We start from the raw sequence: 19060 nt of genomic DNA on the forward strand, positions 1-19060 counted from the left end.
CTGAAGGCCATTATCATATAGATATTACAGTGGCAGTGGATTGTAGGCTTACAAATAAAGGCTAGTATGCTTTCACTCACTTACACACTTACTCATTTAGAAAGAAGGCGCCTGGGATATGACAGGAAAACTATTTTTCTCCCGCCCCCAGTGTGAGCGGCAAAGCCATCCGGACCCTTTCCCTGGGGTCAGGCCGCGCTCATCTCGGTTTGGAACTGCTAGCACACTTCCATAGATCGGAGGTGTGCACAGAAGCGGAGAATTCATTATAACCGGTTAGTCATCCGTGGAGATTGTAGACGCTGCCCGTGGGCGGGAAGCACCTGGCGCTTCCAGGGTGGGGCCTGTTCCCTGAGCTGCTCCCCGAGGTGGGGGCACGACCCGCCCACGAGAGCCGGGGCTCCTCCGCACTCGGCAGACACCAAAGGCCCCTGCGCGGTCCTTCTCCCAGCGTAGCCAACTGTGAGATCCAGACCCACGTCTGCAGGGGTAACTTTTGGCGGGGGTGCTGAGCAGGAGAGCCCGCCTGGCTTCTCGCCCGACACCACCAGGCGGAAGCTGGAGCCCACCCTCGCTCTCTCCCCAGAGAGCTGAGGGCGGTGAGGCTGAAGGCGGGTGACGGGAAAGAGAGCCCAGAGCCCTGTAGGGGGAGTCCCGCAAACCAGGCGAACCCAGGCGGCGGACGCCCCGGGAGACCCCGCGGTATCAGGAGCGCGCGGCTTGCCTGGGGTCAGTCGAGTTGCGCTCGGCGAGTCAAGGATGACTCAGCCCAGCTCGGGTCGGTCTCGACTGCCGGTTGGCGCGAGGGCTCCACAAAGTTCCCAGTCACACACCCAGACCTCTAGCCGGAGCCGGGGCTCCGAGAGACGGGTGCCGGGCTGGGGGCGGCGGCGGGAGAGGCCGCGGGGAAGCCTGGTTCCTCAGGCGCCCGGGGCTTCCCCGACTTCCTGCCTCCGCCCGCGCGACCGCGCCTTCCACCCAGCGGGTGGGGGTCCGAGTGGGGAGACGGTGAATCCCCGAGCCTCGGAGGACTCCCTCATTCCCGAAATCCAGGGAGTCCGCCAGTCAGGATGGACCCGGAGCCGCAGTGCCGCCCCTCCCCGCCCCGCCGGCCGCTGCAGTTGCGCGGACCCCGGGCCTCCGCGGGTCAGAGCCCGGCCCGGGCTCGGGCGCGCCGAGCCGGCCCAGCTGCGGCCCGAAACCCGGAGCCCCGCGCTCGTGAGCCCGCGCCGCGCCGGCAGCGCCGCCCTCCGCGCCTTCCCTGGTCGGCGCCGCGACCGGAGGAGCGGCTGCAGGCGGCCACGCAGCAGTGCCCGCGCCTGACCGCCGAGCCCCGCTGTCATCCCCCTGCCATCCCCATCGCACTCCACCCCGCGCGACCCAGTACTCCGCCGCGAGCCCCGGCCTCTTCTTCAGACTTTGGCCTCTTCCTCGCACCCCTTGCCCGCCGGAAAACTGCGCGGCGGGGCCGGGGGTCGCGCCACCTCTGCGCTCCTCAGCACCCTGTGACCCAGCCAGGGTCCTCCAGCCTGCCTCCCCCCGCACCCACCCGCATCTCCAGCCAGCTCGGGGCGCAGGGTCACTGGGTCCGGCCGGGGGTCAGCCCGAGAGTGGCGCCCGCGGCGGCGGACTGCGGAGTTGTGGAGAACTCGGCGGCCGCAGTGGGCCGGGCGGGGCAGGGCGCGCTCCGCCGCGGCCAAGGACACGCGAGTTTGCAAGTCCCCGCCCGCGCGGCGCCTCCCGCCCTCCCGCCGCGGCCCGCCGGACTCCCGGGGCCGCCGAGGCGGGGCCGGGCGGCCGCCGCTGCGAGAGGCGCGTCTCCCTGCCTCCTCCCCCGCCTGCCTCCCTCTCCACCTCTCCCCACTCCCTCCTCCTCTCCGCCCTCCGCCCCCCCCGCACCCCCCCGCCCCGCTCCTTTTTCTGCTCCCCAAGTGCGCCCGGCGCGCGAGAGGCAGGCGGGGCGGCGCGGAGCAGGCAGCCCAGCGCGCTCGCCCACCGCCCGCTCGGCGCAGCTCCCCACGGCCGCTTCTGTCGCTGCTGCCGGCGCGTCGGAGGGAGCCCAGCATGGCCGGACTGGGCTGGCAGCGCCGCGCGTCCCGGGGGCCCTGGGCGCTCCTGACCGCCGCGCTTCTCTACGCCGCGCTGGGGGACGTGGTGCGCTCGGAGCAGCAGATCCCTCTCTCCGTGTAAGTGCGGGGTCCTGCACCGCCCCGGGAGGGGATTCCGGCCGCCCGCGACCCGCTGTGCCCAAGTTTGGGCTCCTGCAGGTGCGGCCGGACAGGACCTGCCGCGGTCGTCGGCCTCGTCTCTCGCACCTGCCGGCCCGCACCCGCGTGGGGCGGCCAGGCTGGGGTGGGAGTCCCTCGCCCCCTCCCCGGGCTGGCGAGTGAGACCAGGAGAGGCTCACCGCCAGTGACAGCACGAACTTTGAAGCCTGTTTACCACATCCAACTTCCATGGGCCGTTTATTTACCGGGCTCTTTGCTATCTTGCCGTCTCACTTCTTTGCGGGGCGGGGGAGGGCGGGTGAATTTCTTCCGACTAATCTTTGCCAGGTGATGCCCCGTTTGGGTGGTCAAGTTCTCAGGCAATGATTGAAATAAAATTTAGTGATCTTTCCAGAGAGACTGGGGGCACTTTGCGCATTTTGAACTATGTGACCCCCCCTCGAGCCCCCTCCCGCGGTGCGCTCTGCAGTTTGGTGCTGGCAGTTTCTACCAAGGCGCTTTTTCTTTTTTTTTTTTCCTCCGATGTTATACCTCCCGGCTCCTTCAGCCACAGTCCCCGTGTGTGCGTGTGCGTGCGTGTTGACTGTGACACGGTGTTACATTTGTTCCTGTGCCCTTTCTCCCTCTAGGGTGAAGCTCTGGGCCTCTGCTTTTGGTGGAGAGATAAAATCTATTGCCGCGAAGTACTCCGGCTCCCAGCTTCTGCAAAAGGTAAGGTTTCTGTGGTGGCAGGAAGCGATGATTTTTTCCAGCACAGAAAATGGAGGCAGATTTAGTTTTCCAAACAAACGTGAACCCAGAGCAGCATCAGTTATCAGAGGTGTCTCTGATCCCCCGGTTTCTTGGCAATATATTGTGCCGGTGACTTCTCCCTACCAACCGGTTATTTTTAGATGACACTCGATTCGATACACAAAGAAAAGCAGGATACTCAGTGGCACTGTCCTGGCCGAGGCTCGGAAACTGAGTGTTTTTTGCATGGCTCTCCTCTCAGTGTCGGGATTGCTGTTTCAGTGTGAGAGCAGATGCTCCTCTGGTCAAAAAACGCTAACTTCGTGCAAGGGGCAGCGTCAGTGCCCATGTTATGATGCCTTTCACCTTGCCCACGCTGCAGGCTGGGGTTCAGTGTATCAGAGAAAGACGCTGCACTATTGTTTGTCATCCCTGCAGTTGTACAATCCCATTATTCCCCAATCATCTAGACCCAGGGCTAGCATGCATTACATCATTACAGATAAGGAGAATGAATGTGGTTATCTTTCCACTCAGCTGCACTGCTGGGTAATAACCTATGAGAGTAGTCCACAAACTTAAGACGTTGGTCCGCGTCCATATATTCTGGAGAGTAATGAGAATGGAGAATTGATTATTAGGCTTTTATCAGAAGCTGCATCAATTTTAATTCAAACAGGCAGCATTATGCTTAAAATTACACTGTGAGATATACAGTCCTTTGCACTCCCCTCCAAGGGAAAAAAAGGGGGCAAGGGGAAATAGGCTGGGGAGGAGAGATTAGAGGAGATAAAAAAGAATTTCAAGTTAACAAATCAATAGGGTTAATCCAAGAATTCTCTCAAAGATAGAAAATAAAATTGGCATTTAGGGGTAATTCTCTGAAAATGGGTACAAACAGCTTAAATTGTTAAGTTAACTTTTAAGCATTTAAAGCTGTGCTTTTTGGGCCAATGTAACATATGTATCATGCATGCTGCCTGGTAACCAAGTACGTATTTTATTTATGGCATTCTGCTGTAGAGAGTAGCGTTTTGGGGGACATTGTATGAAACAGTTTGTCACATGGAATCTAAATATTGTAATGAAACATCATCCCACAATGGAATGACAGAGGTTAGCCTGGCTTAAAAACTGCCAGTAGCCATATTCTCTGAAACCTTGGAAAGACTGTTTTCTCAACTGTTATCTGGGGACGGAGTTCGTTGAATTATAGGCAGTTGATAAAAGCTTGAGGTTATGATGTGCCTTTATGGACAATGATAATTCACATACCTGTGACCTGCCTCTCAGTTTATAGGAGTCGCTTCTTTTGCTTGTGTTCTTTTAATCTGGACCAGTCTGTACCCTGCTTTGGCATTTTGCCTGTGTGTCAGATGTTTTATGTGAAGAGTTCTGGCCTATTGCATTGCCTGTGTATTTAGCTTATGCTTTTAAAAAGAGGATATTTTGTATAACTTTAAAGAAATATTTTTCATCTGCCTGTTGTAGTTTAGTTATAGCAACTCTGAAAGTATCTCCTCAGAGCCTGTGAGCACTTTTTTTTTTATTGTGCTTACATATCTTATACTCATATTTTGTAGGAGCCCATGAAATATATTTTTTCCTTCTCTCTGAAGTTCACACACACACACACCACCCAAAATCCCTTCAGCCAAGCATATTATTGGCTACTCTCTGACAGCAAGTTGGAGAAAGCTAAAATCCTTCTCTTACCTTCTCATCAGCATCCTTTCTGATACTGCATTCACAAGCCTTACTTTGCTTTTGTCATGTTTACAGCTGGACAATTAGGTAATTATTTCCAGCTGTTTATGTCTTTGTTGTCATTTCTTACTGTTGCCTGGCATTCTGTAATCTGATACCAAGGGGAAGGTGAGGTGTTGCTGGGCATTAGGTGCTGAGGTGGGCATTTCTTCTGCTCTGGATTGCAATCACCGACCATGACGCCCTCCAATACTCATGGCTTTCTCTGGCTAGGCAAGGACTTCCATGGAGCAGGGTGTGGTAGACAACTTGGGGAGATATCTTTGGGCTGTCTTGGCCCGTTGCCCTTCAATATGATTGTATCTTTATAATCAACAAAGAAGACTGATTTAGAGAGCTCAGAGTATGAATGAGAAAAGATGCGAGGTGCTCAGAGTGTGGGGAGGTGTAGCATCATTTGGAAAAGCAAGCAGACAGTTGCCTTTCTCTTCTTTTTAAGTTTCTGGCCATTTGCATGAGACATTACTACTCTGAGTCAAAACTTTCTGTACCCTTCTGTCACATCATTGCATCTTTGACACTTAAGTTATTCTCGAAACGAATTTGGAAACTTGATTGAACAATACATTAACACTGCAGTAAGAGGACTCAAGGGTGTTGCATGATAGATTGTAATTATACTTTTAAGGCATAGACATTTAAACTTGATTTCAGTTAAGTAAGGTATATTGTATACCACTGAACAATTCTATGTACTCTATGTGATTTTTCTAATTGACATTTAATGTTATGAATTGATGCAAGGTGTTCATTTTAGAATGGAAGTTTATTAATTTTTGAACCAAGGCAAAAACTTTGCAAAATAGTTATTGTGAATGTAAGTTCAATAATAATAGGCCACCTATTTTAAGGGGTTTGGAGACTGGGAAAACTGCCATTTTCGTAATAGGGTAACAGGTTTTTTTTAGATAATATAATTCAAGATAGCAGTATTATCACTGATTTTATCAATGTAAATATAGGTATTTAATAATGTGCCTCATTGTCATGGATTTAGAAAGGAGAATATTTAATTAGTTGTCTCTTTGTTCATTACCATGGTGTTAGCTTACAATAATGTATCTGATATCCACTGCCAGACTTCCTATTTTTTCTCTTTTTGTTTTCTTTGCCTAGTGCAGGAATAGCAATCTATTAGTTCTTTATAAAGAGGATATTTTTGATTGTATTAAAAAAAGAATCTGCTTTTTAGCAAAGTAGACTGTTTCCAACGCAGAATGGAAGAACGTGGGACTTGAATGTTGGAGTTGGAGTCAATTTTGAGAGGTTTTTCTGGTTGTTAGAGGACCTTGGGCGCCTGAAAGCGAAGCTCTCATGCGGCTGTGTGCCTGTGTCCTGCCCTCTTTAGCTGGCAGATACTGCAGGGGTTTCCATTCACTTCAACTTTTAATTAACTTTCGTATTTGACATATTCATGCCAATATTCAGCTGCCTCTATCTTGCTTCATTTTCCCCAGAGAATGCGCTTTGTGTGGGTTCTCTTGGAGAGGCACAGTTTCATTACCTTTCTATTTTGGGATTCAGTGAGAAGCATTCTAGTAGGTCCAGTAACCTAGGCTGTTAAATGCATGGGCTCCACACCCCTAACATTCACAATAAAAGGTATTAAACTGATGTGATTCTCATTTCGTCCCTCTCTGGGAGAATTTGGTCGGAGCTGGATTTGTCGTTCTATGTAGTTCTGCATTCAGGGAATGTATGTTCATGGGAATGAAGGGTTCTAATTACATTTTCCAGAATCATGGTGATAAATACACAGCAGAAATACAGGTACTGTGTGTCTCTGCCGTTAATGCTAGAAAAGAATTGACATTTACCTTGGACGCCTCGTGCCGCATTTATCAAATGTGCTCTCCTTGGAATGCATAACCAGTTTTTTGCGTTACCAACTATTTATTGAGAGGGCGGCTTTAATACATGAATGTGATATCTCTTTCCACAGGACAGAGTCAGCAGAGTGAAAGGTTGGGTCTTTATGCCATTTTGATAATTATGACTTTTCATCAATGTGGAAATCGATGGTCTTTTAAATAATTAAATAGGAGTATTCACTTATCAGGAATTAGGTAGCAGCGCTGTACTGTCTATAGGAAGCCTGACACTATGGATTGCTTTTACTGGGAGGCGCTACTTGGCTGAACATTTTTGTTGAATAAACACAGTTATTTGTCATCCTGCGAGATTAATGCATTCAACCTATGCTGCCCACGTTTTAATTCATGGCACCACTTCAATTACTGGACTTCTCCCTGGCAGATTATTTTTCAAAGTCTTAAAATCTTGGAAATGACAGTTTTCAGTCTTTCAGGGCAGTTTATTGGTCTCATTAGCTTAATCACCAGGACATCAGCAGAGCAGGCTAAACCAGTTAGAATTCATTTCCCGCATCTTACCCACGTATATATCTTATTGCATTTATACACTCATGCTTGGTCACTTGCTGACCAGATAAAGTTCTTTTTGTATGACTTTGTTAAGTCTGAGCCTCTTTTGTTCTTTTCTTTTTTTTTCCTTCTTTTTCTCAAAGTTTCTTTTCTGCCAGAAATATTTCTGCTTTGCTTTTTCCCTTATTAGGAGCTGCTGCAGCCTGCATTGCTCAGATTTACAACTGCTAGTCAAAGTTAAGGGAGGTGAAAATGTAGGCATGGTTTTCTCATCGGAGGTAAACTTCAGGTTTTTAATCCAATGTAGTTATTACATTTGATCAATTTCTCTGGTGCTCTCAGGCTAGTTTTATCTTGTCTTATTTATTCTAACACCAATGTGCTTTTAGGCAAACACACGAGTACCAAGCCACCTCATAAAGTCTGTCTGGCAGGGGCAAGCACAGATAACGTTTCCAGTTTTGAAGAAGACATAGCCATGTATCCGGAAAAGGAAATGGCAACCTACTCCAGTAATCTTGCCTGGAGAATTCCATGAACAGAGGCGCCTGGCAGGCTACAGTCCATGGGGTTGCAAAGAGTCAGGCATGACTGAGCAACTATCACCCACTCACACTAGCCATGTATCAGGATGAACAGAAGTAAAAGAAATGTGAAACAGTACCTTGGGCACCTGTGACCTTGCCGGCTATCTCATCATCCTGCACTTTGGAGCACACATTTGTGGAAGTCAAGTGTGGGGATTCAGGTTTTTCTGTCATCGATCCGCCCTCGCCAGGTGTTTAGTGCTCCTGCACACCTGGAGCAGTGAATGACTTGCTGTGTCGGGCTTCCAGAAAGAGGTGTACATTCTCTCAAGGATCCTTTGTTTCTGGACTGTCATTATTCCGGATCTCTCATTACAGATACCAACTCATGGCTTTTTCTTTATCCAAGTATACAGCCTCTGTCAGAAGTGAGTGGTGCTTATTTCAGGGGTCCCCATCTTTTGCAGTCACAGTGCTTGTCAAAACAGCCTCCCAAACTGAGATCCACAGTGTCCTCCAGACAGAGACTTTTCACAGCTTGCATGTTCCCTGGGACACTCTGATTGGACTTAGAGATTTGCTATGGCCGAGACTGAGAAAAAATGAAATAGATATCGAAAATGCCAGCCTATGAATTAGCGTATGAGAGTCCCCCTCCCCCACTACTCTTTTAGTGTGATTTTTATACAAGAGACATAATGGCCTTTGCTTCATCTCCAGTGGCTGCAGTGAGGCTTTTGTGTATCATGGAGCGAGAGGGAAAGTTCCTCATGTCAGGATCCTGGCAATATCGATAGAATCTTCATCAGCCCTCTCTGGTCCATTAAGCAAAAGTGAGCTTCTCCTTCAAGAGAAGAACATGGAGAAGAAGGGGAGGATGCTTGATTTCCCTGAGTATTTAGTGGCCAGCACATTTAGCTGGTGGTCCCTGAAATGCGAAGCCAGCCTCAGAGACTTTTTCCTGACAGTCCGACCTGGACCTCAGCTCACCCTCTGCAGGTGAGGCATCTGCTCAGCTGATGTATTTTAAGGGATTTCTCTGTGTAGCCAGCGTGTCTACTTTTCAGGAGAAAGTCATTTTACAGGCATAACTTTGCAAAGGGTGCAGGGTGTATTTAACAAATGGTATAACACTTGTTGGGTGCTCATTCCAAGGCTGTTTAAATAAGGCATTACATATAAGGTTTATCATGGTTAGATGCTGCTGAGCTTCTCAGTTATCCCACTTCAAGATTATGGAAATAAACAACTCAGTAGCCACCTATTAATGGGCAGTTCAAGGCCATATTGGAAAGGAGAGCATTATCTCTTGACAAGAAATAGATGCCTCTTTCTTCACTTTGTGCCCTGCCGTGTATTTATCTTGGCATCCAGTATTGGAAAACAGTACCCTCCCAAGGTTAAGGGAGCTATTACCACGTAAACAATCCGGACAGGCAAGTTGGACATGGTTAATGTATGGCTGTGGGTTCGCAGACCAGACTTCTGGTTATTCATTTTGAGTGAAGCAACTGCCAGATGATATTTGGTGCTGGTACATGTCCTTACCACTTATTAAGTTTGTGCATGCATGTGCACGCATGCCAGTAGAAACGGAGGCTGCTCATCACAGAATGTGCCAGATGTTGCCTGCTGATGGGGAAAGTTGTCCTTGTCCTCTTGGGCTGCTAGCAAGTGCGGCTTGAGGGGGTGAACTGGGGTGTTAGGACAGAGCCAAATGATCCAGTCCGCCAGGCTCAGGTTTGTCCGGCATCTGAGACATTATAGGCAGCTGCAGTGGAGGACCTGCTGAGACCAGGACCAGCTACATCAGGGGTCCCTAATCTCCGGGATCTCGTGCCTGATGATCTGAGGTGAGCTGATGTAATAATACTAGAAATAAAATGCACGATAAATGTAATGCACTCGAATCATCCCCAAACCATCCACCCCATCCCCATTCCCATGGAAAAATGGTCTTTCATGAAAAGGGTCCCTGGTGCCAGATAGGTTGGGGACCACTGACATAATTTGTGGGACCCAGTGGGAAAGCAAAATGTAGTTCCATTTGTTAAAAAGTTATGAAGAATTTCAAGATGATGATAGCCGGGCATCACAGCAAGGAGGGGGCCCATTGGAACTCGGGTGAAGCTCCCTGCAGGACAGGTCGTGCTCATTTTGGCTTTTTCTTTTCCCTGCTGGGTAGCTCATCCTCTCATTCTATTTTGATGTTCTGGCCACAGTCAGCTGGGGAGGCGTCCTTTGCCCATCTTTTTTCATCATTGTAATAGGTGCAGAGCTTGGAGCGTTTTCAGAGACATACATCTTGGAAGCTGCAGTGCTGTTAAAGCATAGAAAAAGGTCACTGGCTTAGGAGTCTAAAAGCTGTGATGTTTGTCTTCTTGTCTTTTCTGTAGGTATTTCCTGAGTGGCCTTGAGCAAACGGTCTAATCTGATAGTAAGAACAGGTAGCATTCCCTCAGGAGTTCCTACATTCCAGGTACCAGATAAACACCTGACGTGTCATCCCACTGGATTCTCTCAGCTACCTGATGACTCAGGCACTACCAGTCACCCCATTTTTCAGATTTGGAAGTTGAGGCTTGTGGAAACGAAGCAGCTGCCCCCAGGTGACCCAGCTGGGCTTCCGGAGTCTGCTTGCCTGGCCGCACTGCTGCTGTGTTCTCTTGTCTTTGTGTGACCTTTTCTCATCCCCCCTTCCTGTTTGAAAACAATGTGAGTAATACCTGCATTACCCTACTTTGTGGGTGTTTTGGAGGATTAAATGAGATAACATCTGGGAAATTACTTCGAAAACAATTAGAACCCAAGAAAACAGCTGAGAGGACAGGGTTTGGCATCAGATGGACTTGGCGTTGAGTCCCAGATCTGCCGTTTCCTAGCTGGGTCACCTTGCAGCATGACGCTTCTGAACCTGCTCCCTCCAATGTGAGAGGAGGCCAGGATCTTCTACTTTACAGGCTGTGATGAACATTAAATAAAATAAAAGGCGTAAAGCACTTAGCACGGTGCCTGGCACGTAGAAGCTTTCCGCGATTGAGCTGTGGAAGTCGTTATTGGTGGCGTGAGACAGAGACGAGCTCTTCAGATAACCGTCATTGAGCATCTGTGGGGCCAGCTCCATAGACGCAAATGAACAAGTGCCTGAAGGGGGCAGTGGGTGCCAGGTGCCGACAGGGAGGACGGTGGTCCCACCTGGCGCCTGACAGGAGGAGCCTGAGGAGCCAGGCACTGCAGAGCGGGAGGAGGAGACCACAGTGGACCCAGCCTCTGCCCAGACCCAGCCGAGAAAGCCGGCTCACTTTCTCCTAGAGTCGGGGTGATGCCCACATGAGACACTGGGGTTGAAGAACTACCTCAGGGGCTTCCTGGTACCCCCTTCCTGGCTTGCCCTGCTGTGCAGGTGGTGGATCAATTGAGGAAGGGCCATATAGTTTAGAAAATCACCCCCAAACCACTGGTACCCGGGACTGATGGAACCACAGAGTCTGACTGCACTGGAGGCTTCTTAAATTCTACCAAGATTCTAACTGGCTCAGGAGAACAGACTGTTCAGTGGGACCTGACAGGAAGGAAATGGACTTTTTTGGGGAGAGTTTAATGAGCCAAGCATTCTTTGTATTAAAGTAGATAATGCAAAGTGTCTGCTGGGGTCTTTAGTTGCACTGGGAGGTGGCCTGTTTTCTACCTGTCACCAGTGGCTTGCAGCTCAGGGAGATGGAGCGCTTGCCACGTGGTGGGGCTGGACTCAGATGGGAATGTTCTGACCCCCAAGCCTTTGACTTTTCTCTGCAGTGTGTGTCACCTATGTGGGCTGCTCCCGCCTCAGCACCTGCTTCAGTGGGGTCGTCAGGACCTCAGCAGGATGAGAAGGGCCGGATGGGTGGGATGCTGGAGGCCTCTCTGGTTTATTTCCCCTAGATGTGCTTCCTCGGGTGGGCTTTTAGGAGATTTTCTGTTGGCAGCAAAGACTGACTTTGTGGGCGATGGGCCCCCACGAGTTGGGGAAGGACTTCCCTCATTCCATGGGAGCTTGTGCCATGATGGGCCAAGAATGGTTCCTAAGGGAGACAGGACAGGTTGACTGGAGGGCCCCTGGCTGCCAGGGCAGAAGTGGGGCTGTTGAGTACCTTACCTGCTCAACCAGAGCTGCCAAGGAAAAGAATAACCTTGCGGAGCTCCTGAGCACGATTCAGTCTCGGCTAAGGCACAAGGCCTCAGCCATTCGGCAAAAAGTAGGGAGCATTTCCCATCACGTTTTCCTCCAAAAGTCAAACCTGCTCTTTATCTGTTTGCTCAGGTCCCTGAGTTTGTGTCCTGAGGGTCTGTTTCTCACACCTGATGGTTTGATTCCTTTTCCCAAGACTTTAGTGTTGTGTGTTAAAATGGAATCAGTGGTAAAATTTGCCCTTGGAAATACCACCAAGGTTGAGAACCGCCCCCCCCCTCAGCCCCCCAATGTTATAAACTTGACCTTGCATTTCCTTCTTTGAAATTCTGGGCTTCCAGGAAAGAATCTGTTGTTTAGTTGCTCAGTCGTGTCTGACTCTTTGTGACCTCGCGGACTGCAGCACTCCAGGCCTCCCTGTCCTTCACCATCTCCCAGAGTTTGTTCAGGCTCATGCCATCCGACCATCTCATCCTCTGTCGTCCCCTTCTATTCCTCCCTTCAATCTTTCCCAGCATCAGGGTCTTTTCCAATGAGCTGGCTCTTCACAACAGGTGGCAAAAGTATTGGAGCTTCAGCATCAGTCCTTCCAGTGATATTCAGGGTTGATTTCCTTTACGATTGACTGGTTTGATCTCTTTGCTGTCCAAGGAAATCTCAAGAGTCTTCTCCAACGCCACAGTTCAAAAGCAACGATTCTTCGGCACTCAGCTTTCTTTATGGTCCAGCTCTCACATCTATACATGACTACTGGAAAAACCATACTAGCTGGACTTTTGTTGGCAAAGTAATGCCTCTGCTTTTTAATACGGTGTCATAGCTTTTCTTGCAAGGAGCAAGTGTCTTTTAATTTCATGACTGCAGTCACTATCCACAGTGATTTTGGAGCCCAATAAAATAAAGTCTGTCAGTGTTTCCATTGTTTTCCCATCTATTTGCCATGAAGTGATGGGACTGGATACCATGATCTTAGTCTTTTTTAATGTTTTAAACCAGCTTTTTCACTCTCTTCTTTCACCTTCATCAGGAGGTTGTTTAGTGCCTCTTCACTTTCTGCCATAAGGGTGGTGTCATCGGCATATCTGAGGTTATTGATATATCTCCCGGAAATCTTGATTCCAGTTTGTGCTTCATCCAGGCTGGCATTTCATATGATGTACTCTGCATATAAGTTAAATAAGCAGGGTCTAGATTTCTATTGTGGTGAGCCATGCACAGCTGAAAGGAGATTTTTAAAAAACCTTTATTTATTTTTAAAATTTTGTTAATTTTAACTTTTGGCTGCACTGGATCTTTGTTGCTGCACCTGGCTTTCTCTGCTTGTGGCGCGTGAGCTTCTGACGGTGGTGGCATCTCGTTTCGGAGCACAAGCCCTAGGGCACACAGGCTCAGTAGTTGTGGCACACGGGCTCAGCTGCGACACGACGTGTAGGATCCTCCTGGACCAGGGGTTGAACCTGTGTCCCCTGGATTGGCAAGCAGACTCTTAACCACTGGACCACCAGGGAAGACCCTGAAGAGTTTTTTTTTTTCCAAAGCATGCGCTTTGTATTGAATTCCACTCTGTCAGTCACTAACTTTATCTCTCTGGGCCTTGGTTTGAATTCCACTCTGTCAGTCACTAACTTTATCTCTCTGGACCTTAACAATAAAAGCTCCTGTATCATAGGATTTGGGGGAGGGCCAGATGGTAGAACATAGATGACGTAGCTTTGAACAGTATGTGGCACCTGGGAAGCCTTAGTTCTCGGGGCCACGCTCACTTATGGTTTCTACTTCGTTATTAATGAAGAGCAAGAGAAACTTCTGGAATTTTAGTCACTTTGATCCCACAATGAGTTCATAGGATTAAGGCCATATATGTCTTGCACATTTAATCTGACAGGGGCACAAAGGCAAACAGATGTATTCATTATGTTTCCATGGAGGTGGATTGGTTTTTTTTTTTTTTTGCTTTCTTTTCCTAATTCTTCCCATCCCATCCCTTGTACAGAACAGGTGGGCAGTTGTGGAAGTCACTTTTGTTCTTGTAATCCCTGTGTACTGTAATTTGCAAAGCAAAGTGAGAGAGACACGGGGCAGGCGTTTGGCTCTTTGTACCTGCGCCATCCGAAATACCGTTTCCATTGTGTTTTGTCAAGGCAGAGGCGGAGAAATAGTGTTAGAAGAACAATAGGTGTGGGGGGCAGTAAACCCATTGGAGGTAGGTAATCTTTGGCTACGAGTCGTAACATATGGCTTTACTCCTACCCGTTTCCATCATCAGTGAAATTTCCATTAACTCAATATACTGCAGCATGTCCAAACAGCTCAGTGAGCAGAGGTTTGTGCCCCACTTGACATCAATGAAGGGGCTTCCCAGGTGGCTGAGTGGTAAAGAAGCTGCCTGCCAATGAGGAGACGCAAGAGACTCAGGTCTAATCTCTGGGTCAGAAGGATCCCCTGGAGTAGGAAACGACAACCCACTCCAATATTCTTGCCTAAAGAATAGACAAGCATTGTCCCTAAAATTCCATGGGCAGAGGAGCCTGACTACAGTGCTTGGGGTCACAAAGAGTCGGACACGACTGAACACGCACGCATGCAGTCATGTCAGTGGTGATTGTTTGATTTCTGGGACCCTCAAGCTCAAGTTCGAATGTTATTTCTTTTTGATGTTGGCCTGGGCCTCTCTCAGAAAGCTGTGCTTTTGGGGGCACACGTTGAAGGAATCATCGTCAGGCAACCAGTAAAAGACGTGTGTGTGTGTGTGTGTGTGTGTTGGCATGTTTTGATATACACAGGCTGTCTTCCCTTTGTTAAAGACTAGTAACTACTTTCAAATTCCAGGGTCTGTAGCCAGGTTCCAGTATTTCAGAACATCAGGAATCATCTGGTCACCCCACAGTAAGATGTAATTCTCTCAGTAAAGGGCTCACAGCTCACTAATCTATTGAAAAAAACCAGCAAGACACATTTCCTGGAACAGGAATTTCAGAATTATGGAAACATAGTTGGAATTCCTATTTAAACAACAAGATTTTCAGTTACTTTTGCATGAAACAAATGCTTTATGAGTGATATGAAAAATATATAAACTGAGAAAGAAATTAGAGGATTATGGATTTTTTACATTTTATTTTAAAGTGAGGCAGTTGGTCTAGGGAAGGCAGAACGGTGTACAGGTAGAAGTCTGGATCTGAGACCCACCTCCTCAGGGTAGAGTCCAGTGCTACTGCTGACTAGTCTCAGACCCCTGACAAGTCAGTTGCTGAACCTCAGTGTTCTTATCTGTTAAATGGGCACAATGGTACTAACTTCTAGGGTGGTGATGACAGATGCAAGTGAGAAGATGCGCACAGGATGGTTGACGATAAGTGGCTCAGAGGAAATATTTACAAAAGGTGGGCGCCTGCTGCTGTTGTTATTATTTTTATTCAGGAGCTGCTTCCACGTATCAGGGCAGGTTGGCTGCTGAAAACAGTAGTTTGTGCACGGAGGGGGAAACTATATCAGGCCACTTGGCAGTCCTTCTGCCAGAGCTGCCCACCACTGAGCCCCACAAGGTCTTCTGAGGCAGTAATCATAATAATGCTGCAGGTAGTTTGCATGTGGTTCCATGTGCTTTATTTGTATGGTTTCATTTAATTTCTCACAACCACTCCTGTGTTTGGTTCTGTCATCATCTCTGGGTTAGAGATGCAGAAACCAAAACAGAGAATATTCCTTGGTCCAAGAATGCCCAGCTCCAGGTGACCAAGACAGGCATGGAACTGTGTCTTCTGAGTCCTGTTCAGCTGTCTGGCTTGGGGTGGGGTCTGAGGAGGGACATCTGGGTACTCCCAGGACGAAATGTTCCCCATGCTTTGGACTTGGCCTTCTAGTGACTCATCAAGGTGGTTGGTGGCAATTTCTTCTATGCTCTTAATCCTTTCCCCAACAGAATTCTTAGTCTTTTTGGTGAACTGTCATCTGCTTTCATAATACAGAATGAAAAAGGAGCTGGAAAGAGGGGTGAGCCCAGTCCACCCTCTAGGTTTCTATACTTTTCCATTTTTTTTGTACTAAAACAATATTGCTTGTCTTTTGATTTCTTTTGAGGGTCAGCCAGCCCTCCCCTCTTGAGGGCTGACTCTTAAGAAGCCGTTTTGAGAATCTCATTGAATTTGGCTAAATTTTCCTTTGTGTATATCCCATGCTGTGGAAGAGCCAGGTTGGGCTCTGTCTGGGACTTGGGTATTAATACGTGATGGATCTGACTTTGAGATCCAGCCTGGCTCTAGTGAGTTTCACTTCTGGGCCTCCGGTTCCTTATTTGTAAAATGGGATCATGGTGAGCATTGTCAATATGTGGTAACAGTCTAAGCACAGAACTCGACATCTGGAAGGTGCCCAGTAAATGTTAGCTTCCCGTTTTTTGTCATCCCCACTCTTTTTCTGTCTTTCCTGGATATTTGTTGGAGCTTCTTTTTCTTTTTCTCTCCTGAAAAGAGAATCATGCATGTTTTTCTGCATGATTGACAGCTAACTTGAAGGCTCCAGCCCTTGGGCCCATAGGGCAGTTGTATTTTGCATGGAAAGAGTCTGGCGGATCTGTCCGAGCCCAGGCAGTTCTGGGGAAGTGAGATATCCTGAGGACCCTCATCTCTTTCAGTGGGGGTGGGGATGTGAAGAAGGAGGCAGGTAAGCTGGACCTGAAATCTCCCAGGGCAGGCTCCTTCTCTCTGATGGGAGAGGGTCTTCCTTTGGCACTTAGTGCAGAGCTGCCTTTGGGGTGGGCTTCAGGGGCTGTTTGTGGAATGCATGAATGTGCAGATAAACAAAGGAGACTTTTCCTGGTGCTCACTCGCCAGTGATGGGAACAGTGCTCTTGAGCACAGATTAAAACAAGGTCCTTCACATTCCTTTCTGTATTACCCTCCAACACTGGGTTTTCTGAGCCCCTATCATCAGGTGCAGATGCTGCAAAAAGTCAGGGCTGCCTCCCAGCTCCAGCTCTCCAACCCTGAAGCCCTGGGGATGGGTCCCTTGCCCACAGCCTGCTTGGTGCCAGCAGGAACTGCCAGACCTTCCAGCCAGCTGGTCCTCACTTCCAGCCCACGACCCTCTCTCTTCTCCTTGGGGAGCATCCCAGCCCATCTCCATCAGCCCTCTGAAAACATGGCCGAGTCTCCCCACTCTGAAGCCTCCCAGCCCAGCAGAGGGGTCCCGGCTGCGCCTCCGCAGCGCCAAGCTGAGCAGCTGCGGCAGGAGCGCCGCAGTGCCGGAGGAGCACCAAGCGAGACTGATGGGGCCGCCGCAGCCGCCGCCATCAACCTGGGGGCGGCAACTCGGCAAAGGCAATTAGGAAGCTGCTGCAGCTAATTCCACGAAGTGCTCCAACGCCACGTTCCTGGTGACAGTAGGGAGAAGTGTGAATTTTAATTTTCCTCCCTGAATTTCACCTTCGCGTGGGGTCATTACCTGGCCTGCTTCGGGGCCCTGCTGGCCTCAAGATGCTGCACGGTGCTTGCTGAGCATGTCACCTCCCTGCGCACTTTCCTTTTGTTTTACGAGTGTTTGGGTATTTTGTTTGGTTATTTTGTACATCCTGGGGACAGTGTTTCTGAGTCTGCGCATTGCAGGCGTTCGGGAGCTGCGTCTTCATACGCTGCAGCATCCACGGTGCAGCGCTCCCCGCTCCTGGGTGGCCTCTCTGCATAGGCTCCTTCCAGCACCTCCACCAGGATGAGACCTTGTGAGAAGCCAGAAAGCAAGCTTAGGTGATTTGCATTGGTATCGTGCCAGCTCAGTTGTCCCTTCTCTTCCTCCTGCCTGGCCCCTGGACATGCTGAGAATCTGCACCCAGCACAGCCCCTCTGAGCTGAGCTGGAGCATCTGGCTGGGAGGAGAGAACTAAATGATATGGATTTAATGGGGGGATGTTTAGCTCCAGCCCCGCCTCCTCCCAGTATCAGGCCCAACAGTATGGCATTTTGAGGTTCCTGAAGAGTCTTGAGTCTGGCTCCTCCCTGGCATGTTAGTCTATGGAGTCTGTTGAAGCTTGCTGGGTGATTTTTGCTCTGTGGAGCCGTCCGTGTCATATCATACCGGGAATTTGCTATGTGGTCCGTGGTGGCTCAGTGATAAAGAATCCGCCTGCAAAGCAGGAGACACAGATTTGATCCTTGGGCTGGGAAGATCCATTGGAGAAGGAAATGGCAACCCACTTCAGTATTTTTGCCTGGGAAATCCCATGGACGGGGGAGACTGGTGGGCTACAGTTCATGAGATCAGAAAGAGCTGGACATGACTGAGCAACTGAACAACAACGACACCAACACCCCACAGTCATCAGAATTCGGTGCCCATTTCCTACCTTCCTACTGAGCCTGAAGCCTCACCCAGAAGCGGGTGGGATCTCCTAGTTAGGGCAGGTTGTGGGAGCCAGCCCAGCCCTTCCAACCTGGGGGTATGTGCTTGGAACCTGGTGGCATGCCCCAGGGGTCACAGTGCGTCAGGAGTAGGCCACGTGTGACAGCTGACATTTCTCCTCTCAGCCCTCTTGCTTGTGTGTTGATCAGGGCATTGAGGCATAGAGGCCAGGAAGGCGTCATGACCCTGTGCTGGCTTCTCCCAGGACTGGGGGAGGCAGCCTCTAGCCCCATGCCCTCCCCTCCCTGCCCCAGCTTTTCAAAGCTCCCCTGCCGCCCTCCACAGGAAGTCTTTTCTACTCTCCAGGCAGAGGGGCCTTTGTAACAGTTCTTTGAATTACATCACATTTAAGCCTGACTTTCACCTAGAGAAACTGTTCCCCCAAGGTCTCTCTTTTTTAACAGCCAAAATATTTTGTCCCAGCACATCAGCGGGGAATGGCCCCCTTAGGAACGGGATCTACACTGGTGAAGTGAGTAGGAAACTGAATGGTTAATCAAGTGTTTGTGTTTGTGCACTCAATTGCTCAATTGTGTCTGACTCTCTGCGACCCCATGGACTTAGCCCGCCATGGACTGTAGCCTGCTAGGCTTTTCTGTCCATAGCATTTTTCTGGCAAGGATACTAGAGTGGATTGCCATTTCCTTCTCCAAGGGATCTTCCGACCCAGGGATCAAACCTTCGTCTTCTGCATTGGCAGGCAGATTCTTTACCACTGAGCCACCCGGGAAGCCCGGCAGTGTTTATATATTACTAATAAATCCATCTGAAAGCCTGAGGTCTCAACCTTCCCCTTTTCCACAAGAGAGGTTCACAGGACCAAATGCTTCTTTTGGGGGAGAGTCTCATGGTTTGGGAAAA

At 49.4% G+C, this 19060-nt stretch overlaps 1 protein-coding gene across 3 annotated transcripts in view; it reads left to right on the forward strand.

Annotated features, from left to right (window-relative positions):
• Window positions 1-1949: 1949 nt before the first annotated feature.
• Window positions 1950-19060, forward strand: part of CACNA2D3 (calcium voltage-gated channel auxiliary subunit alpha2delta 3) — a 903947-nt gene continuing 886836 nt past the window's right edge. For 2 of the 3 annotated variants that reach the window (XM_027522771.1, XM_027522769.1), the window contains exons 1-2: window positions 1950-2186; window positions 2858-2939. In XM_027522771.1, the coding sequence (XP_027378572.1) occupies window positions 2065-2186; window positions 2858-2939 (204 nt within the window). In that variant the 5' untranslated portion in view covers window positions 1950-2064. The remainder of the gene's footprint in view (window positions 2187-2857; window positions 2940-19060) is intronic. The other variant, XM_027522770.1, reaches the window with a different exon arrangement.

This window comes from Bos indicus x Bos taurus, chromosome 22 (genome assembly GCF_003369695.1).
Source record: "Bos indicus x Bos taurus breed Angus x Brahman F1 hybrid chromosome 22, Bos_hybrid_MaternalHap_v2.0, whole genome shotgun sequence".
NCBI classification, from domain to species: Eukaryota; Metazoa; Chordata; class Mammalia; order Artiodactyla; family Bovidae; genus Bos; species Bos indicus x Bos taurus.